Here is a 23735-nt window from a genome sequence, read left to right on the forward strand (position 1 = left end):
AACGTTTAAAAATATCTAAAGTTGTATTACAAAAGTAGTTTGAAATGTTTTGGCAAAGTTTACAGGCAACTTTTGAAATATTTTGTAGTGACGTTGCGCAATTTGGAAGCTGTTTTTTTTCTGGATCAATCACACCAAATAAATTGACATTTTGGATATATATATGGACGGAATTTATCGAACAAAAGGAGCAATTGTGATGTTTATGGGATATATTATTTCTGCGTTTTCTGTAGCGCCTGCAGGGTTGAAATATGCTACCCTCTTTGTTTACAGATAATAGCTTCTTATGCTTTTGCCAAAAAGCCTTTCTAAAATCTGACATGTTGGCTGGATTCACAACGAGAGTAGCTTTAATTTAGTATCTTACATATGTGATTTTAATGAAAGTTTGATTGTTTATCAATTTATTTGAATTTGCCGCGCTGCATTTTCCCTGGCTTTTGGCCAAGTGGGACGCAAGCGTCCCCTATACCATAAGAAGTTAACAGCTTCTACCCCCACCTTAGCTGAACAATTTTGAACAAGATTGCTGAACAATTCATCAAAATGGCCACCCGGACTATTAACATTGACACCCCCTCCCACCACCTTTGTTTTTACACTGCTGCTATTCGCTGTTTAATATCTAGGTATCGTCACTTTACCCCTAACTACATTAACAAATTACCTCAACTAATCTGTACCCCAGCATATTGCCTCGGTACCGGTACCCCATGTATATAGCCTCATTATTGTTATTTTATTGTGTTCTTTCTTAATTGTTTTTTTTACTTGAATTTATTTAGTAAATATTTTCTTAACTATTTCTTGAATTGCATTATTGGTTAAGGGCTTGTAAGTAAGCATTTCACGGTAAGGTCAACATCTGTTGTATTCGGTGCAAAAACAATGCAGGTGAGTTCTGTATCATATTCATTATTTCAACATGCATCCCACAGGGCACAGATGTCAATTCCATGTTGGTTCAACATAATTTCGTTGACATGACTTGGAAATAAAGCTGATTCAACCAGTGTGTGCACAGTGCGATGGAAGCCAAATGGCCACACTGCTCTGCTTGGTATGCACATTGGAACTGGGATGACTTGAGGCCAGTCTGACAGATTGACATGGCTGGTTAGAGTTCTAAGATGTACTGTAAACCCTGATTAGATTGTCCATAATGGATTATGGTGCTTGACAGTCTTTCAGTCTATGATCTGATGTGACAGATGCCAAGTCCACTCAAAAGTCATCAACAGCATTAATGTCTCTCTACTACACTGTAATTTCCTCTAATTTTAACGGCTTGTGTGTGTGTGTGTGTGTGTGTGTGTGTGTGTGTGTGTGTGTGTGTGTGTGTGTGTGTGTGTGTGTGTGTGAGCGTGCGTGCGTGCACGTGTGTCTGTTGATACCACATCCCTCTGGAAGATGCACTCGCTCTTTTCGTTGTTCGCTAGTCGGCTACTGGAGGAGTTCAAAGTCATTTGCAACTCCTCTGGGTGGCTTAACACCAGGGTGATCCCTGGCGTCTGGGGTGTCAGTGATAACAGGACTTTAAAAGCCTTCAGGGTTCGCTTAGAGAAATGGCCAGATTTTGTATATACTGCTTTGTAAACAAAGGTAAAAATGTTATGTAAAAAATGGGAGGGGGGGGGAGAGAAAGAAGGCAAAAAACATACGACTGAATTTGCATCCTGTAGCACAAACTCAGTTCTGGGACACTGTAAAGTCCATGGAGAATAAGAGCACCTACTCCCAGCTGCCCACTGCACTGAGACTAGGTGCACAGACATGATAACATACGCTCTAAACACACACACGTACACATGGATATTGTGTTGTAGATATGTGGTAGCGGAGTAGGGGCCTGAGGGCACACACTTCGTGTGTTGTGAAATCTGTTATGAATGTATAGTAATGTTTTTAAAATTGTTTTAACTGCCTTAACTAACTGCCTTAATTTTGCCGGACACCAGGGAGAGTAGCTACTGCCTTGGCAGCAGCTAATGGGGATCCATAATAAATACAAATACCTGTATAATGATCATGCTGTTCAATCTGCTTCTTGATATGCCACATTTGTCAGGTGGATGGATTATTTTGGCAAAGGAGAAATGCTCACTAACAAGGTGTCACGACTTCTGCCGAAGTCGATGCCTCTCCTTGTTCGGGTGGTGCTCGGCGGATGTCATCACTGGTCTGCTAGCCATCATTGATCCATTTTTCATTTTCCATTGGTTTTGTCTTGTCTTCCTACACACCTGGTTTCAATCCCATTCATAACCTGTTGTGTATTTAACCCTCTATTTCCCATCATGTCTTTGTCAGAGATTGTTTCTTGTTTCATTTTCGTGTTTGTATTTGGTGCGCAACGGGTCCACGTACCCTATTTGTTTAATTTGTATTTATGGTTTTGGAGTTGTTTTATTGTAAATTGTAAATAATGGCTACTTCTCAGAAAGTATCAAACTGTTAACCTCTTGAAACTCCCCATCCCGGATCCGGGATTGTGACTAAGCCTCAGGCTCATTAGCATAACGCAACGTTAACGATTTCTGAAAATCGCAAATAAAATTAAAATAATGCGTTTGCTCTCAAGCTTAGCCTTTTCTTAACAACACTGTCATCTCAGATTTTCAAAATATGCTTTTGAACCATAGAAATTGACTAATTTGTGTAAGAGTATGCAAAGCTAGCATAGCATTTTGTGTAGCATGTAGCACGCAACATTTTCACAAAAACCAGATAACCAAATAAATAAAATAATTTACCTTTGAAGAGCTTCTGATGTTTTCAATGAGGAGACTCCCAGCCACGTACCAAATGCGCAGTGTTTCCTGAAAGCGTCTGTGTGTAGGAGAAATCGTTCCGTTTTCTACATTGCGCCTGGCTACCGAAACGAACCGAAAATGCAGTCACCTACAACGTGAAACTTTTTCCGGATTAACTACATAATATCGACCGAAACATGGCAAACGTTGTTTGGAATCAATCCTCAAGGTGTTTTTTCACATATCTCTTCATTGACATGCAGTTCGTGGAAGCTTGCTTCTCTCTCTGTGCCCCATGGAAAAATACTGGCAGGTGACTTTTGCGCACCAATTTCGGCGCAGGACACCGGGCGGACACGTGGTAAATGTGGTCTCTTATGGTCAATCTTCCAACGATCTGCCTACAAATACGTCACAATGCTGCAGACACCTTGGGGAAACGACAGAAAGGGCAGACTCATTCCTCTTGCGTTCACAGCCATATAAGGAGATCATGAAAGACAGAGCCTCAAAAATCCTTGTCATTTCCTGGATGCCAAGTCATCTTGGTTTTACCTGAAGCTCACGTTAAAGGGCACGCACAGAGAAGATATTTGTATTTCTGGACACGTCAGAGTGTTTTCTTTCGAACAGTAGCAATTATATGCATAGTCGAGCATCTTTTTGTGACAAAATATCTTGTTTAAAACGGGAACGTTTTTCTTCCAAAAATGAAATAGCGCCACCATAAGTGTAAGAGGTTAAGGGGAGTAAAACAAGGTTGTCCATTATCAGCATATTTATTCAGTATGGCCATCGAAATGTTAGCTAATAATGGGCTGCAATCCCGTTAACGGGATGATATGACAACAGCCAGTGAAAGTGCAGGGCGCCAAATTCAAAACAACAGAAATCTCATAATTAAAATTCCTCAGACATACATGTATCTTATATTGTTTTAAAGGTTATCTTGTTTTTAATACCACCACAGTGTCCGATTTCAAATATGCCTTTCAGCGAAAGCACCACAAACAATTATGTTAGGTCACCACCAAGCCACAGAATGAACACAGCCATTTTTCCAGCCAAAGATAGGAGTCACAAAAAGCACAAATAGAGATAAAATGAATCAATAACCTTTGATGATCTTCATCAGATGACACTCATAGGACTTCATGTTACACAATACATGTATGTTTTGTTTGATAAAGTTCATATTTTTATCAAAATATCAGAGTTTATATTTGCGCGTTACGTTCACTAGTTCCAAAAACATCCAGTGATTTTGCATAGCCACATCGATTCAACAGAAATACTCATCATAAATGTAGATGATAATACACATGGAATTATAGATATACCTCTCCTTAATGCAACCGCTGTGTCAGATTTCAAAAACGCTTTACGGAAAAGGCAAGCCATGCAATAATTTGAGACGGCACTCAGAAATATTATAACATTATCCACCATTTTGGAGTCAATATAAACCACAAATTACAGGATAAATATTCCCTTACTTTGATGATCTTCATCAGAATGCATTCCCAGGAATCCCAGGTCCACAATAAATGCTTGATTTGTTCGATAATGTCCGTTATTTATGTCCAATTAGCTAATTTTGTTAGCACGTTTGGTACACCTATCCAAACGCTGGTGCTCCACGATCAAATCGTCGGACAAAAACTTCAAAAGGTTATATTACAGGTCGAAGAAACATTTCAAACTAATCATTAGGATGTTTTTATCATAAATTGTCAATAATGTTCCAACTGGAGAATTCCTTTGTGTCTTGAGGAGGAACGGAACGCATGAAAATATCATGTGCTATGCGCGATACCTGGAACTGGCTCTCTGCCAGTAGTCTGATTCATTCCCCTCTTATTCAGTCCCACAACACAGTAGAAGCCTCATTTAAATTTCTATAGACGGTTGACATCTAGTGGAAGTCATAGGAAGTGAATCTTCATACATATCCCAAGGGGATTTCAATAGAGAATGGGTTGAAAATATACCAACCTCAGATTTATCACTTCCTGTTTGGATTTCTTCTCAGGTTTTTGCCTGCCATATGAGTTATGTTATACTCACAGACATTATTCAAACAGTTTTAGAAACTTCAGAGTGTTTCCCATTCAATACTACTAATACTATGCATATATTAGCAACTGAGACTGAGGAGCAGGCCTTTTATTCTGAGCACCTTTCATCCAAGCTACCCAATAGTGCCCCTGCAGTCATAAGAAGTTAAAATAAGATCCAACAATAATATCAAGGGGATAGAAATCCAGGGCATAAAAACAAAGGTGTCATTGTATGCTGATGTATGCTCATGTTTTCCTTTAAATCCACAATTTAAGGACCCCTCCTAAGGATCCCTCCATAGCCTCCATAGCCTCAATTTAAGGATCCCCCTAAGGATCCCTCCATAGCCTCAAAGGATCTAGATCATTTTTCTACCTCTGGATTCCAACCAAAAAATACAACTTTTACAATACTGTCTAGTTTACCAATAAAATGGTCTGATGGTGAAGTGGACATAGTCAGTATTCATGTCCTGAAATTTGGCCAAAAGATTAATGAAATGAATTACAGAAAAAATCTTCAGCTTTACAAAAGGTACAATTAGAGTTTATGTTTTTCTTAAACTTCTTCATATAGTGGTTGGCAGGATAATACTTATGAATACTTTAGAAACATCCTTTATTTTGTTAACAAGTAGGTATGTGTGTGGCAACATCCATACTTTTTTCCAACGGATATTGTCAATAAAACCATTCCAATAAGGAATGACATAAGGTATAGATACAATATCCTACTGAAACAAGGGTCGTATCGCTCTGTTGTTGAATGGACCAAAAGAGAAACAAATCTTTCCTACTGATGAGTTAACAGGGTTAATTGATGGTAGGTTCCGAGGGTCTGGTATTGACACATTCCTGAATAATAAAACAACACCTGAGGGAATGGCATCTAAAACAATTGCAAAATATTTAGGTGTTACAGGGACCTTGTAAAGTGCTAAGAATTCCTTATAACTAAGTAAAAAATCCTCTGCATTTACAGGTTGGCTCACCAACAGGATATTATTTTCAGAAACAACATTCTAAAAACAAAGGGGTATTTGTTTTACAATATATCCTGATTATTCCATATATAATATATGTGTGGAGAAAATTATGCTTATAAATTAATGACCATGACAAGAAAACCTGCCGATGAAAAATAGAGTTTCACTGGAACTTTGTCAATATTATAATTGCAAACCAACATGAAGTTAAGGCCACTAAAGGTAAAGACATGATGAGGAACAAAATTCCACATAGAAGTGGGTCTTCTTAGGAATTGTTTTATCCAACTGATCTTAAAAGTATTATATAAGGTAGTAAGTCCAGAAAATTCAGCCCACCATACTCATAAGTGTTCATTACAACAGTTGTCCTAATGTAATGGGTACGGTTTCTCCACAGAAAGTTGAAAAGCATCTGGTCTATCTCCTTCCTTATTTTACTGTCACGATATAAAGATGGAGTGCTATATGTTAGCCTAGAGATACCTTCAGCCTTAATTATTAGGAATCTTCCTTTTAAAGGTAAGTCACTCTGTAGCCATTGATTTAGATGTGTTTAATAAGAGGGTTAAATTGTAGAAACCTCGACTTCTGATCCTTAGTAATGGTTATGCCTAAATATGTAAGTTAAGTTTTTCTTTCACTGGAATACCATAACATGAAGGTGTCACACAATCTTTGACAGCCATGATTTCCCATTTATTAATGTTAAGATATACCCCAGATTCTTTGGAAAAGGATTGTATTATATTGATCGATATGGGAATTTGGTTAGCGTCTTTCAGAAAAAGTGTAGTATCGTCAGCCAGCTGGCTTATAATAATTTCTTCACCAGCTATGGAAATACCTTGTACAGGACTATTATTGTAAGAAGTTGGGTGATTAAATAAAAACAGATACGGAGAGATAGGACAACCTTGCCTAATTCCTCTCTTAAACTCAAATCTAGGTGAGGTGCCATGTTTCAGTTTGATAGAGCTGTTACCATTTGTATAGAGAGTCTTAATAGCCTTACAGAAAAAAAACATTTCTCAAGGGAGTGGAAGAGGAACTGATGCTCTACTGTGTCAAATGCTTTATAAAAATCTAAAAAATAATAATATGAAGCTATCCTCGGTTATTAGGTCTGAGTAGTCAAGTATGTCTAGTACTACTCTGATATTGTTAGAAATATGTCTGTTCCTCATAAAGCCAGACTGTGTTTCAACAATGATTGCATCCAGGACTTCTTTAATTATTTTTGCAAGTAGTAAGTATCTTATAGTCATTATTAAGAAGACAAATTTGACAAATTATTTGTAAAATTCTGATGTAATTCCATCAACACTTGGGGATCTATTGTTCTTTAGATGTTTGATAGACTCTATAATCTCTTCAACTTTAATGGGTTCATCACACTGTTTAGATGCTGTATCACTGATAGAGTGAACAATCCACATATCTTTGGATTCCTGCGGGTATGTAGAGCTATAGAATTTCCTGTAAAAATTGCTACAGTATTTAGCGATTCATCTTTGGTCATCTGTAATAAAACAATCAATGTTTAACTTATGGATAGTGTTATTTGTAGAGTAAAATGTTTTCCTAGATCTAACAAAGGCTCCTTCTGTTTTTAATCTATATACAGTATATTATCCAGATTATTTTGTAACTCAATCAGTTCCATCTTCTCCTCCCAAGTGAGGCCAGCTGGGGACCTCTGAAAAAGGGAAGTTATCTTAATTCCTACTCAGCTCTTCTGGTTTTAGCAAGATTACTACCCTATTTTACATTTACATTTACATTTACATTTAAGTCATTTAGCGGACGCTCTTATCCAGAGCGACTTACAAATTGGTGAATTCACATTTTCTAAGGTATTTGGACACCTCAAATTTAAAGAGCTCCCAGTTCTTGCAATAAGATTTTTCTTCACAAGCCCTTTCCCAAAAGTGTGAGAGCAGATCTTTAATCTTAAACTGAACTATATTATTATTTAATAACGAGCTATTTAGCTTCCAGTATGATGCTCTACCAAGGTTAAATTGGCATCCGCAGAAATTGAGTGAGACTCTTGAAAAATCTGTTTGAAATTGTTTAGCAAATAAAAATAAGGCCTTGCACTTCACATTGTTTCGTAACCCCTAGCATTAAGAGGAACTATAGACAAATGCAAAACAACAAAGATAATATAAAAGTATAAACTGTGGGATGAGTCAAAAACGTCTGAGCAGTGAATGTAAGCGATATGGAAGAGATCTGCACCATTTAAGTCAACTTAAAGTGAAAAACCAGACTGTGTTTCAACAATGTAGGCCTTCTTCTGGTGTCGTCATTCAATAACAAGCTAATAAATTATTGCGGTACCTAAGTATTCCCGAAAAATAGTCACCTGAGGTTTGTTAGTTAATGTTAATCAGTACAAGGAAATTGAGAATACCATGGCTGAAACCATCAATCGGTTCCTTCTGGTAAGAATCTAGAGAGGAGTATGGATTTCCAAACAGTTGATGAAGCAAGCAGGCTTTCCCTCATTTCATGCTTTCTTGATCGTTGGCCAGAACTTGTTCCTTCTTCTATGTTCTCCGGGCTGAGTTGCTCGGCAAAACGCACACCATGGGTCTGAAGGAATGTGTTCTTCCTAGCAGCTTTCCAGACAGCATCCCTGTAGAATATGGCAGTGAAGAGGATGATGATACCCCTTGGTCTTGAATCATTTTGCTGTTGCTTCTTGCCGAGGCGATGCATAACGTTGATGGTGTCACCAACTTTGTTCTTCTCTGCAGGCATAACTTCTTGGCAGATGCGGATAGCCTCTCGTTGCACATCCTCATTCTCCACCTCTGGCACGTCGTAGTCTCAGATTCAATCTTCTTGTGTATTTCTCTAGATCAGTGAGACGTCTATGGAAAACATTTTTATTCTGTTCCACCTTTTCCACACTTTTTTCAACTTTAGCCACTCTCATTTTCACATCTGTGATTTCACCACATGCAAACTCGAGTCTTTTTCAAGCCTTCGATTACCATGGTGTTCGCGTCTAAGATTTTCTAAATGGCATCAGACCTGGAGTTGATGAGTACGGAGAGGGTAGCCACAATGTCAGAGTCCATGTTGGGTTTTTTGGAGGGTGGAGGTTTGCACGGAGTAACTGGTAAAGATGGGAATTCGTCATCTTCAACAGCATTCGACAGCATGAGATTATCCATAGGCCAAGCGTAGTTATCCTCTTGAAACTCTAGGGGCGCTATATCATTTTTGGATAAAAAGACGTGCCCATTTTAAGCGCAATATTTTGTCACAAAAAGATGCTCGACTATGCATATAACTGATAGCTTTGGAAAGAAAACACTCTGACGTTTCCAGAACTGCAAAGATATTCTCTGTGCGTGCCCTAGAACGTGAGCTACAGGCAAAACCAAGATGAAACGGCATCCAGGAAATCAGCAGGATTTTTGAGGCTCCGTTTTCCATTGTCTCCTTATATGGCTGTGAATGCGAGAGGAATGAGCCTGCCCTTTCTGTCGTTTCCCCAAGGTGTCTGCAGCATTGTGACGTATTTGTAGGCATATCATTGGAAGATTGACCATAAGAGACCACATTTACCAGGTGTCCGCCCGGTGTCCTGCGCCGAAATTGGTGCGCAAAAGTCAGCTGCAAGTATTTTTCCATGGAATTCAGAGAAGAAAGCAGGCTTCCACGAACGATATATCAATGAAGAGATATGTGAAAAAACACCTTGAGGATTGATTCCAAACAACGTTTGCCATGTTTCGGTCGATATTATGGAGTTAATTCGGAAAAAGTTTGACGTTGTCGGTGACTGAATTTTCGGGTCGTTTCGGTAGCCAAATGTGATGTACAAAACGGAGCGATTTCTCCTACACAAAGATTCTTTCAGGAAAAACTGAACATTTGCTATGTAACTGAGAGTCTCCTCATTGAAAACATCCGAAGCTCTTCAAAGGTAAATGATTTTATTTATTTGGTTATCTGGTTTTTGTGAAAATGTTGCGTGCTAAATGCTACTCAAAATGCTAAGCTAGCTTAGCATACTCTTACACAAATTAGTGATTTGCTATGGTTCAAAAGAATATTTTGAAAATCTGAGATGACAGTGTTGTTAAGAAAAGGCTAAGCTTGAGAGCAGGCGCATTATTTTCATTTCATTTGCGATTTTCAGAAATCGTTAACGTTACGTTGTGCTAATGAGCTTGAGCCTATAACTGGATACAGGTTTTTTTCATAGCCAAACGTGAACAAAACGGAGCGATTTGTCCTACACAAATAATATTTTTTTTGAAAAACTGAACATTTGCTATCTAACTGAGAGTCTCCTCATTGAAAACAAAGGTAAATGATTTTATTTGAATGATTTTCTTGTTTTTGTGAAAATGTTGCTGGCTGAATTCTAGGCTTATAGCTATGTTAGCAATCAACACTCTTACACAAATGCTTGTTTAGCTATGGTTGAAAAGCATATTTTGAAAATCAGAGATGACAGTGTTGTTAACAAAAGTCTAAGCTTGAGAGCAAATATATTTATTTCATTTCATTTGCGATTTTCATGAATAGTTAACGTTGCGTTATGCTAATGAGCTTGAGGCTATAAATAGAATCCCAGATCCGGGATTGCGCAACGCAACATTAAGGTAGTTGTCTACAGGCACGTTCCTCTCTTGTTGATTAGCAATAGAACAGCTAGCTTCTTCCCCTCTATTTTTTTGTCATGACTTCGCATGGACATGCCAAAATCAATTATCCAATTATTATTCCTGTCACAGGAAAGCTCTTATATCTTGAACAAATAGAAATAGCAATAGCAATGACTGTAAACATGTTTTTTTTTACAATCTTTATGAAGTTTGGTGCGGAGTTCGGTAAAAAAAAGTGTCTGTTCAAGATGCCATCTTGGCCTTCCAACCGGATACTCTCATACTATGCTGCACCAGAACTGTCATTTCCGGGAAGCGCATGCTCAGGCCGTGATCAAATTACAGTTGCTTACAGTCATCTTGTCTTCTGTACTTCTCCGGGAAGAAGTCACAAAACTTTCCCTGCAGCTTGACAAGACGCTGTTTAATGTTTGTTTTTTCAGTGTGTTACGGTGCACTTTGTTGATCAGGTTTAGAATCTTGAAGGAAATAATGTCAATTATCCTGTTAGAAACATGATTTGCCCAAACAGTAAGTTTAATCTTGAAGGCATCCACTTTGTCCCTTTGTTCTAATCAATTGTGTCCCCTCACTTGCATTGACAGATTGAGCAAATTGAGATGATAAAAAAATATCTGCCAGGTAGGCAACCTGTGCAAGCTATTCCTCACAATCCAAATGTTAGGCCAGAGGTGACTTGATTTCCAAAAGAAACGCAGCAATCTACGCTCGAAGTTCATGAAAGTGATCCAACACTATATACCCCTGCATGATAAAGAACCTGCTGGTGCTCGCTACCCATATCCCCGCAGAAGGCCTGGAAACACCTGCTTTTTGTGGAACTCTTTCTGATATAGTTAACACACTTGATCACATCCTGGAGAATGGTGTGGAGCTCAGGCACCATGTCCTTCGCTGCCAATGCCTCCCTGTGTAGGAAGCAGTGATTCCAAGTCTCACTCGGTGCCCGCTACAGGATCCGCTTTACTACTCCGGAGTGCTTTCCCGTCATGGCAGCTGCCTCAGTGGTCACACCGATGTACCCATCCCACGCCAGTCCCACGGAGCCCAGGTACATATCCATTGTGTTAAAGACAGTCTCTGTGGTGGTGGGCAAATCAGCACTAACTGCTCCAACACTAACATGTTGATGTTTTAGGGTGGCAGGTAGCCTAGTGGTTAGAGCGTCAGACCAGTAACTGAAAGGTTGCTGGATTGAATCCCTGAGCTGACAAGGCAAAAATGTGTCATTCTGCCCTTGAACAAGGCAGTTAACCTGCTGTTCCTAGGCCATCATTGTAAATAAGAATTTGTTCTTAAATGACTTGCCTAGTTAAATACAAATAAAAAAATTATGTTATTATCCCAGGCGTGTCTGACATAGACCATTAAAATTGCATGGCTAGCCACATCTGTGGATTCATCAAGCTGCAGTGTGTAATGGCCATTTGTACTGATGCGCTCTGATGTCTGGTGCATTATGTCCTCAGACATGTCCTGGATTCTTATCCTCATGGTGTCAAGTTTGTTGGCAGGTGACTCTCCCAAGATTTCAGTGCACATATCAATTGCAGCAGGGAGTATGAGATCCTCTGCGTTGGTGTGGGATTTTCTGCATTTAGCAATGCACTGGGCGACAAGGTATGATGCACAAAGTGCCTTTTCTTGTACCGTGCATACGTTCTTCAATTAATCTTGTGTTTTTTTAAAGTCATCTGTCTTATCTTTGTGGCTTGGATCTTTGGTGTCCAGATGCCTTTTCATTTTGGCGGGTTTCATGCACTCATTAGCTAACAGCTCATTGCATAGGATGCACTGCATGCCACACTCACCCTGCCTGTCTTATGTAAAACCATATTTGATGAAGTCGTGGTAGTATTTTCTCTTCTTGACAAGGACCGGGTTGTCTGCCTTGTTGTTGACATTGGGAGCAGCTGTAGATGAAGAGGGAACTGCATTTTTTTTTAAATTGTCGCAGATTTTACTCTGACAGCTTGCCTACATGAGTTAAACGAAAACTAACAATCAACAAGTGCAATGCCTGCAGAACATATCTGCATAGTTAGCTGTCCATCAAGCTAGCAAGTCAGAAGAAGATCTGTATTATCTGATTGGATGTGTCACATTTAAAACAAACAATGTTGCAGGCTGAAATTTTTATTCGATCAGTGTGTGTGTGTGTGTGTGTGTGTAGGGCGAGAATGATATTGTATTGGTCAGCGACATGCTGACCAGACCGGACACGTCGCGTGCGCAAGAGTTGCAAAATAAATGTACACATACAATTTATTGTTATTCAATCATTGCACCCACACTGCTCGCGCACCTCAGCGAGCATCCGGGTGGCCAGGCGCTAAAATAGAAATTGGTTCCATTTGTGACGCTCAGCTGTCCAGCCTCTCCCATCTCCTCATTGGTTTTTAGAAGCATATACCCATCTGCCATCTCCAGATAGGTCTTTAGGAGCATATAGCCATGGGTGATTAAAAGATGGTCTACACTCCGGTATGTTGGAGTAATGCTACAAAGTTGGTTGCCAACCACCATATTAAGTCCAAAAAAGAAGAAGCCTGAAGGAAGGAGGAGGGATGACGAATGAAAATTGTTTTATCGTTTAATCTGTGGATTAATTGTCGGAGTTGAGGACCTTGTGCATTTCAGGAAAATTCCAACCCAATGTTTATATCCCAGGACAAATGAGCTAGCAACTGCAAGCTAGCTAGCTAAATTGCCATACATGTTTAATGGTTTTCGACTTGTCCCCAAATTAATATAATTGGTTCAGAGTTTGTTTTGATTGTGCGAGTGGTTTGAAAGCATGTAAGCAGTGCAGCACATGCACACGTGTGTAGCGGTCAAGTTATGTAACGTCAGCAACAACAAGCGGTGCAGCGCATGCTACAGGTAACATTATGTAAAGTCAGCAACAATAAGCTGTGGGATGGTTGACTTTCAAAATAATGTTATATATATATATATATATATATATATATATTTACTTGCACAAGTCACATGACCTGTTAAAATCCTACCACAACCCCCATGGGGGGAATCACTGCTCTAGGGTACTTTCTGATAACCCATCAGGTTCCTCTACTCTGGGTTCCTTACAAATGACAGGATTTGGCACGACCTTCCCTCCAGTCAAATCGTTTCCCAAAATGAATGAGACCCCCTTCACTGGTAGGCTAGGCCTCTCTCCAACGACAACGGAACCAGGAATAAGATCAGACTAGAGCTCCACATTATTCAAAGGAACTTCCATGCAACCCATCTCCACGCCTTGTATTAACACACTGTAGCCAGTTGCTGAAGTGTCAGACATAGGCATTGTTGTTCTGATTTTAGTTGTCCTTTGTTTTTTTGTGTGTTTTTTTTGTATTGTTGTTTGCTGTTTACTTCTGTCTCTTTTGTTAATTCTCTTGGTTGTTGGTGCATTGGGGGGGGGGGGGGGTTCTTGGGGGTGGGGAATGGAATTAATTGTATTTTTTATTTTTCTGCTTGTGGGGGACTGTGGGAGGGGTCTCGAATGGTTGAGGGACAGCTATTGGGGAACTGTGGGGGGGATCTTGGAGGGTTCGGGTTCACGTTTTTTGGCCTGGTGTGAGATCTGTCAACGTGCCCTTGAGCAGGGAATTGACCCTGGATGTTTCTGTGTGTCCCTCTGAATGGGAGTCTGTTGGATGACTGGTGTGGTGTAGTTGTTGAGTGGCTTCACTGCAAGTATATTGTATGTTTCGGATATTCAATAAAATAAATAACAAAAATAAAAAGTGTCAGACATAGGTAAAACACCCTCCAAAATGAAGGAATGGGCTGCCCCAATGTCTCGCAGTATTTTCATTGGCTGCTTAACAGCATCGCCACTTAAAAGGTTCATACACATCTGAACCAAAATCTTGATGAACTGGAGTGCTCCAACAAGAAGAAACAACATTTTCTCCCTCTCATTTTTCTGTTTCAACTTAGGACACAGACACTGTTTCTTTCTCATGGCAGTAATGACAAACTGGCGGATACGATCTTTATCTGTGGGCACAGCTCCAGCAGTAATTTGTTTTTCAAGCTCAAAATAGTTTTTGCTCCAACTTTGCCTTTAGTTCTAACTCCCTGAGTTGCACTTTACGGGATGTACTCTACTCGTAGCGCCCTTTTCATCAGCCTATCTCTGAGAGGATTTCCTCCTCCACCAAAACAGTACTGATCAACTCTTTGGCTACTGCTTTTGGATCGTCAGATGCCACTGATGTCATAATGCTTTGCAATGACAAGTAGATTCACCTTTATACATTTATCTAGCATCTCCCACGTAGGGTTTTCCACAAATGCTTCCAACTCGATGGCTTTAATTTTATAAGCCTGTGCCTTTATGCAACTGTCAAAATGACTCCACCAATGTTATAACCCCTCAAGGTTGATGTCATGGACATAAACTACCACAAAAGCTTATTTTGAACATTCAAATATCTGGGCAGAGCAGAGCTTCAGAGTAGGTGACTTGAGCGACTACCATACTCATGGGGAACAATATCCTGGACGCACACCCATTTTGTTACGTTCCCCAGCAAGAAAACCATACATTGTCACCCAAACAGAGAGGGGAAATAACACAGAGTAACTGACAACAACCAAAACGAAACAGGTGGGGTTTTAGGAGGGGATCATGGGGGTGACCACTGAAAGTTGACCAGCAACAACAACTGGAACCTAAAAAAGATACAGACAATGAGCACCCACTAAATTTGAGCAAGAAGAGGCAAACAAAAGAAAACCCACATCAAACTTAAAGACAGGAAGCAAACCAAAAAGGTGGAACAAAATTAAATCAGATAAAGGAGACTTTGTCTAGAATTTTTTTAAATAGGAGCAACAACTAAATGTGTTTACCCTCCATATCTCTCAAGACAATTAGAGCACTGGACCAGACACTCTTAAATAGCACCTGGGCTAACACAGGTGAAACACTAATGAGAGGGCAACCAGCATAGTTGTAACACATACTGACAAACGAGGTGACACCAATCGTTGCGCCCTACGAGCTAATGTGCAAAACGTGCTAAAGTCCAAACTCAAAACTGAAGATTTGCTGTTATTGGCAGAGAGGTTTGGAACTCTTTCTTATTGGTCTATTAACTAATTTACTGCATGGTGATGTCACCATGGAAGGCCAAAACTCCATCCCACCAAAACTGTCTGAAATTACAGGCAGTCTTTTCAAACAGCTCTTACACTAAAAGGGAATTATCATAATTATTCCAACCTCTTAGTGTGGAAATACATACAAAACACAGAACAATCACGTTTGACTGCACTGGGCCTGTAATTGCTTCTCTTAAAGGGATAGTTAGCTTTTTTTATAACCAATGTTCAATGTAAATGGCATGCTAAGGAAGCGTGCAGATGCTTTTTTTAAAGAAACTTACCCCAACCATCATTTCAACTACTCATCCTGCAGCATGAATAAACATGAACAAATGTTCCAAAAACGCACATATGTCCTTTTAGAAATGTGCAAGCTCTCAGTATAGTGATGCACGTCTTTAGATGCTGTGCACATGAAATTGTGTCATTCCGAACTTTATCCGCAAAGTTATATTCCATTTTGTTGCGATACCACTCTGTCCATTCTAACAGCAGGCTACACGGAGAATGAAACAGATGGATAAGGGGAAACAGTTTGAGTTGAACAAAATTATATATAACATTGCGGTTAAAGTTCAGAATGGCACAATTTCATGTGTACAACATCTAAAGATGTGCATCACTATATTGGGAGCATTTCAGATTCTAAAAGGAAATATGAATGTTTTTTGGAGCAATTCTTTTTTCAGAGCCCCTGTACTGCAGGATGAGGAAGTGAATTGCTGGTTGTAGAAAATAAAAAGTGAAATTGAAAAAAAAGTGTCTGGTCCTTTCTATAACATGCCACTTACATCAAAAATAGAGATTTGGTTGAAAAAAAAGGCATACTTCTCCTTTAACATAAATGGACCCATAACTTGATTGGGCAGCAGACCTATTATGCAAGACTTTCGTTCTGGCTTAATTGAGATTATATTGTGTTGCATGAGTGAAGGACAAAATCAAGATTTGGGTTTGGTCAGTTGAAATACTTAACAAAGCAGTCATTAAACAGTGTTGATGATGCAACTGTAACAAACATGTCAATGATAGCTGGTCCAAATGGGAGCAATGAAAGAAATTCATTGGGCTTACATGGAGACAGCTCTCTCTGTCTGTCTCTCTGTGTGTGTGTGTGTGTGTGTGTGTGTGTGTGTGTGTGTGTGTGTGTGTGTGTGTGTGTGTGTGAACTTGTGTGTGTGTGTGTATGTGTGTGTGAAGTCTACATCATACTCATTATGATAATGAGAGAAAAACATGCATGGTGGTTGTCCACCTGTGATAAGCAGCTGCTGAGGTTCTGATACCCTGGTTCACCTGTGGCCAGAAATACAGGCTTTCAACTGAACAAAAAGCAGAAAAACACAGGTTTCCTACAGAAGTATATTAGTAACAAGACCCATAATGCTGTTCTCTAATACACAGCCAGAAGAGAGTATCATGCCAAAAAAATAAATATGATCTCAGACACCAAGCTACATAATTATACACCAAGCTACATAATACCTTGACAAACTTAGCCTAGTATGTATGCCATTTCACAATGCCAAATACTCCACTGAGATGTTTAACTAGCATAGAAGCGCCCTCACTCATTTGTGTGAGTGTTATAAAGTTAATATGTGAGATAAGAAACTGTTTCAACATCAGTTTCCTCCACTTTACAGTAATGCCTTTTTTTCCGTTTCTTTTTTTTTTTTTTTTTTACCTCGATGGATATTTATACAAAAATCTAATAAAAAAACACATTTGCAGCTGTACAGCTGAAAGGCTAATGTCCCTATAGATGCACAAATTGTAAAGTAAGTGGACCCACAAATGAATGAAAAAAAAAATATAAAAAAAATTAAGGATAAATCCCAAAGATAGACAGGATTTAGCTAATTTCTGTTTCTACAGGATCATTCGGACATCTTGCCATTTGTCAATTAGAAATCATCATCAACTCAAGCGATTCAATAGCAATTTAAGGATTTACCAGTACATTATATACTATTATAATTAAATATGTATAATTCACATCACATTAGCATAATTTCAAAGTCAAAACAATGAATAAACATAGGTACAGGCTTTCCCTAAATAGGCACATTTAGTTCCCCACGAAATAAATGTGTATTCGTTTTATGTGTAATTAGGTGCAATAGTTTTGCATTATTAGGAGCCACAGTCTATTTTAGGAAATACTTTGATGGTGCCTGCAGGCTTTACACCTGGGTTTTTTGTTTTTGAACAGAGCAGATCAATTAATGAGTCTGTGCAGCATGCAATGCCTACCTGCGATTTATGCTGTTGTCCATCTTCGAGTTCTGACACACTGTTCATGATTGTCCATCGATCATTGACCATTCTCTGAAATTCTTAAAATCCGAGATTTGACATCATTGGTAAAGGAAGAGTGTCATCAACATACCAGGGTATATGCGTGTTTGAAATACTCCAATAAGAAGAAAAAAAAAGGTTCTCACACACAAAACTAGGCTACTTCACTGCACAGATCTCTACAATTCTAACGGAGGTCCAGATCATGGGAATCTAGTACTACAAATATGCTGAAATCATACATACTTGTAGGACCCCTTGCAAATAGTTGCTTTGAATTTCCACAATTGTGAAATTGCTACAACGTTCCTTCTTGTTACAGTGTAAAAAAAAAAAAAATCCACGTGCACTTTGGCAGTGCGCGTTTGATGCGTTGCAGATTTTCCGTTCCTAAAGAAACAAAAATTCACCCGTCGTTAACCTGAATCTAGAATAAAACCCCTTCTATTTCAATTGTTCTCAGACTCAAAATGTTGCCCAGTGTCCTGTCAAGGTTTTACGCGTGGGCTATGTCCTTGTTAAAATGTGAGAGAGCTCGGGTAAGATATTCAACCGCCTCTGTTTTACCTTAACTTAATAAGCATGAAGCAACTCTCTGATAGGATTCAAGGCGCAGTCTTTCAGATTAGAAGCATATTGCATTTGGCAAGACGTGAAATCCAAGCCTCAACGCGTGTGTCTCCCTCAATGATTCCGTTCGCTGTGCAAGTGCGTGCGCAGACAGTGTGTGTGCCACTATGTTACATTAATTCCTGTACCTGCATGGGCTTTACGCACCCGCTTCAACTCCCTCTGAGATGAGGATGCAGGTCATTAATTGAATCGCTTAACATTTCGACAGGAGGATAGCTTGTTGCTTTCTTCTTCATGTGATGGAAGTTAGACATTCAACATTGCCCTTCTATCATTGCCCTTCTATCATTTGCCAGCAACATACCACCCTGCATCCCACTGCTGGCTTGCCTCTGAAGCTAAACAGGGTTGGTCCTGGATGGGAGACCAGATGCTGCTGGAAGTGGTGTTGGAGGGCAAGTAGGAGGCACTCTCTCCTCTGGACTGAAAAATAAATAAAAATCACAAGGCCCCAGGGCAATGATTCATTTTTTTTTACCTTTATTTAACTAGGCAAGGCAGTTAAGAACAAATTCTTATTTTCAATGACAGCCTAGGAACAGTGGGTTAACTGCCTGTTCAGGGGCAGAATGACAGATTTGTACCTTGTCAGCTTGGGGGTTTGAACTTGCAACCTTACGGTTACTAGTCCAACGCTCTAACCACTAGGCTACACTACCACCCCGGTGTCACATGTGCCAAATACAACAGTGACAGTGATAACATTTCACCTTACAGTGAAATGCTTACTTTCAAGCCCTTATCCAACAATGCAGTTTTAAGAAAAATAAGTGTTAAGTATAAAATAAAAGTAACAAATAATTTTACAGCAGCAGTAAAAGAACAATAGCAATATGTAGATGTAGGTAGAGGTAAAGTGACTGCATAGATAATAAACAGAGAGTAGCTGCAGCGTAAAAGAGGGGTCTGGGTGGCCCTTTGATTAGCTGTTCAGGAGTCTTATGGCTTGGGGGTAGAAGATGTTAAGAAGCCTTTTGGTACCGCTTGCCATGCAGTAGCAGAGAGAACAGCCCATGACTAGGCAGGCTGGAGTCTTTGACTATTTTAAGGGCCTTCCCCTGACACCGCCTGGCATAGAGGTCCTGGATGGCAGGAAGCTTGGCCCCGGTGATGTACTGGGCCGTACGCATTACCTTCTGTAGTGCCTTGCAGTCAGAGGCCGAGCAGTTGACATACCAAGCAGTGATGCAAACAGTTAGGATGCTCTCAATGGTGCAGCTGCAGAACCTTTTGAGGATCTGAGGACCCATGCCACATTTTTTCAGTCTCCTGAGGGGGAATAGGTTTTTTCGTGCCTTCTTCACGACTGTCTTAGTGTGTTTAGACCATGTTAGTTCGTTGGTGACACCAAGGAACTTGAAGCTCTCAATCTGCTCCACTTTAGCCCCATCAATGAGAATGGGGGTATGCTCGGTCCTCCATTTCCTATAGTCCACAATAATATCCTTTGTCTTGATCACGAGTAAACATGGCCAGTAAACAAAGCACCACATGGCCAGGTCTCTGACCTCCTCCCTATAGGCTGTCTCATCTTTGTCTGTGATCAGTTCTACCGCTTTTGTGTCATCGGCAAACTTAATGATGGCGTTGGAGTCGTGCCTGGCCATGCAGTCATGAGTAAACAGGGAGTACAGGATGGGACTGAACACTCACCCCTGATGGGCCCCGGTGTTGAGCATCAGCGTGGCAAATGTGTTGTTACCTGCCCTTACTTCCTGGGGGCGGCCCGTCAGGAAGTCCAGGATCCAGTTGCAGAGGGAGGTGTTTAGTATCAGGATCTTTAGCTTAGTGATGAGCTTTGAGGATACTATGGTTTTGAACCCTGAGCTGTAGTCAATGAATAGCATTCTCACAAGTTCTTACTCACATTGGCTAGGGAGAGTGTGATCACACAGTCATCCGGAACAGCTGATGCTCTCATGCATTCCTCAGTGTTGCTTGCCTCGAAGCGAGCATAGAAGTAATTTAGATCGTCTGGTAGGCTCATGTCACTGGGCAGCTCGCGACTGTGCTTCCCTTTGTAGTCTGTAATAGTCTGCAAATCCTGCCACATCCGATGAACTTCGTAGCCGGTATAGTGCGATTCGATCTTAGCCCTGTATTGATGCTTTTCCTGCTTGATGGTTCGTCGGAGGGCATAACATGATTTCTTATAAGCTTCCAGGTTAGAGTCCCGCTCCATGAAAGTGGCAGCTCTACCCTTTAGCTCAGTGCGGATATTGCCTGTAATCCATGGTTTCTGTTTGGGGTATGTACGTATGGTCACTGTGGGGACGACTTCATCGATGCACTTATTGAGGAAGCCGGTGACTGATGTGGTGTACTCCTCAATGTCATCGGAGGAATCCCGGAAGATATTCCAGTCTGTCATAGTGAAAGCATCTTCTCATCTGACCACTTTCTTAGAAGTTAGGAGGATGGAATTATGGTCAGATTTGCCAAGTGGAGGGTGAGGGAGAGCTTTGTACGCGTCTCTGTGTAATCTTGATCGTAGGCCATCGATTTTATTTTCCAATGATTCCAAGTTGGCCAATAGAACGGATGGCAGTGGAGGTTTACTCGCTCGCCTAGGAATTCTCAGAAGGCAGCCCAACCTCCACACCCTTTTTTCTTTTTCTTTTCATCACGCAAATGACAGGGATTTGGGCCTTTTCCTGAGAAAGGAGTATATATATATATATATATATATATATATATATATATATATATATATATATATTTTGTGTCGGACTCGTTAAAGGAAAAAGCTTCTTCCAGTTCGAGGTGAGTAATTGCTGTTCTGATGTCCAGAAGTTATTTTCGGTCATAAGAGATGGTAGCTCAACATTATGTACAAAATAAGTTAAAAAATAAGTTACAAACAATGCAAAAAAACTACCAAAGTAGCACACTTGTTTATGAGCACATAAAACATCTGCCATCCTCTCAGGTGCCATCTGCTGGTTGGGGACAATGCCCTGTGTATAGTGTTCAAAGCTGTCATCTGTCACGGCCGTTGCTGGAAGAAGACCAAGGTGCAGCGTTGTGAGCGTACATATTCCTTTTTATTGGGATGACGCCGACAAAAACAATAAACCATACAAAAACAACCGTGAAGTTTTTTTTTCACCATCTCATTTTCGAGAGGGTCCTATAAACATTACATGTCTACTGTAAATGTAGGAGTCTGTGCTATAACCTTGAATATGTTGGTCCCATGTCTAAGAAAAGGTGTTGAATTCAAATTTGAGCAAAATCACGTACAATGCAGTGTCTCAAATCCTTCTCAAGAAACCAATCAATTCATCCTGTTCATTCTATGTCATTCAAAAACCAACCATCAAATGAAGCCTGTCCGATTTCCGAGGTATAGTTGAAAAGTAGCCTACAATGTGGATTCACAAGCAGTGCCATAATGAATATCCTTGTTGAATCTGTGCAGAGGAAGTGTGTGTCTGTGAGGATGTGACCTGCTCTGGCCATACCAATCATATGAAGAGCCTTCATGCACGGAGGGGTAGAAGCCTGCAATCATCTAGCAGAGTGAGCAGGACTGTCAGAGGCAGCCGTCTAATTTGTAAAGTGGCCCTTAAAAATGGAGGAAAAATACTATCTTAAGTTAAAGCACCAATAAATAACTGCATGAAGAATAGGAGTATATGAAACACATCCCGAAAGAAGAAAATGTAGATAAATTGGAAAGGAAACTTTCTATTGTTGGGACTGGAGGCTGACTTGGCTTTCCGATGGGAAGTATGACTTAGAGTTCAGAAAATTAAAGATCGGGCTAACTGAGTCATTGAGTCAGTCAGCCAATGAACTAATATAAACTGAACAAAAATACGAATGCCACATTCAACAATTTCAAAGATTTTCCTGAGTTATAATTCATATAAGGAAATTAATTTTCCCCTAATCTATGGATTTCTTATTAGTAGGAATACAGATATGCATCTGTTGGTCACAAATAACTTTTTTTTAAAGGTAGGGGTGTGGATCAGAAAACCAGTCAGCATCTGTTGTGACCACCATTTGCCTCATGCAGCGTGACACATCTCCTTCGCATAGAGTGGATCAGACTGTTCATTGTGGCCTGTGGAATGTTGTCCCACTCCTCTTAAATGGCTGTGCGAAGTTGCTGGATATTCAAATCAAATGTATTTATATAGCCCTTCTTACATCAGCTGATGTCTCAAAGTGCTGTACAGAAACCCAGCCAAAAACCCCAAGCAGCAAGCAATGCAGGTGTAGAAGCACGATGGCTAGGAAAAACTCCCTAGAAAGGCCAAAACCTAGGAAGAAACCTAGAGAGAAACCAGGCTATGAGGGGTGGCCAGTCCTCTTCTGGCTGTGCCGGGTGGAGATTATAACAGAACATGGCCAAGATGTTCAAATGTTCATAAATGACCAGCATGGTCAAAAAAATTCATCACAGTAGTTGTCAAGGGTGCAGCAAGTCAGCACCTCAGGAGTAAATGTCAGGAAAAATAGGAGTACTGACGAGAACTGGAACACGCTGTCGTACACGTCGATCCAGAGCATCCCAAACTTGCTCAGTGGCTGGAAAGTCTGTTGAGTATGCAGGGCATGGAAGAATTGGGAAATTTTCAGCTTCCAGGAATTGTGTACAGATCCTTGCAACATGGGGTCGCGCATTATCATGCTGAAACATGAGTTGATGGCGGCTGATGAATGGCATGACAATGGGCCTCAGGATCTCGTCACGGTGTCTTTGTGCATTCAAGTTGCGATCGATAAAATGCAATTGTGTTCATTGTCCGTAGCTTATGCCTTCCCATATCATAACCCCACTGCCACCATGGGGCATGGTGTTCACAACGTTGACATCAGCAAACTGCTCACCCATACAACGCCATACACATGTTCTGCGGTTGTGAGGCAGGTTGGGTGTACCGCTAAATTCTCTAAAACGATGATGGACGCGGCTTATGGTAGAGAAATGAACATTAAATGACCTGGCAACAGCTCTGGTGGACATTCCTGTAGTCAGTGTGTCAATTGCACACTTCCTTAAAACTTGAGACATCAGTGAATTGTGTTGCTTTTTTGTGTGTGGCTTTTTGTCCACAGCACAAGGTGCACCTCTGTAATAATCATGCTGTTTCGTCAGCTTCTTGATATTCCACAACTGACAGGTGGCTGATTATCTTGACAAAGGAGAAATGCTCATTAACAGTGATGTAAACAAATTTGTGCAAAACATTTTAGGAAAATAAGCTTTTT

General features: G+C 40.2%; 1 protein-coding gene across 1 annotated transcript in view; it reads right to left on the reverse strand.

Annotated features, from left to right (window-relative positions):
• Nucleotides 1-18152, reverse strand: part of LOC135514379 (fibrinogen C domain-containing protein 1-like) — a 159699-nt gene extending 141547 nt beyond the window's left edge. Inside the window, exon 1 of the mRNA XM_064937823.1 lies at nt 17835-18152. Coding sequence (XP_064793895.1) covers nt 17835-17906 — 72 coding nt within the window. The 5' untranslated portion in view covers nt 17907-18152. The remainder of the gene's footprint in view (nt 1-17834) is intronic.
• Nucleotides 18153-23735: the final 5583 nt, after the last annotated feature.

Source organism: Oncorhynchus masou, chromosome 25 (assembly GCF_036934945.1).
Source record: "Oncorhynchus masou masou isolate Uvic2021 chromosome 25, UVic_Omas_1.1, whole genome shotgun sequence".
NCBI lineage: Eukaryota > Metazoa > Chordata > Actinopteri > Salmoniformes > Salmonidae > Oncorhynchus > Oncorhynchus masou.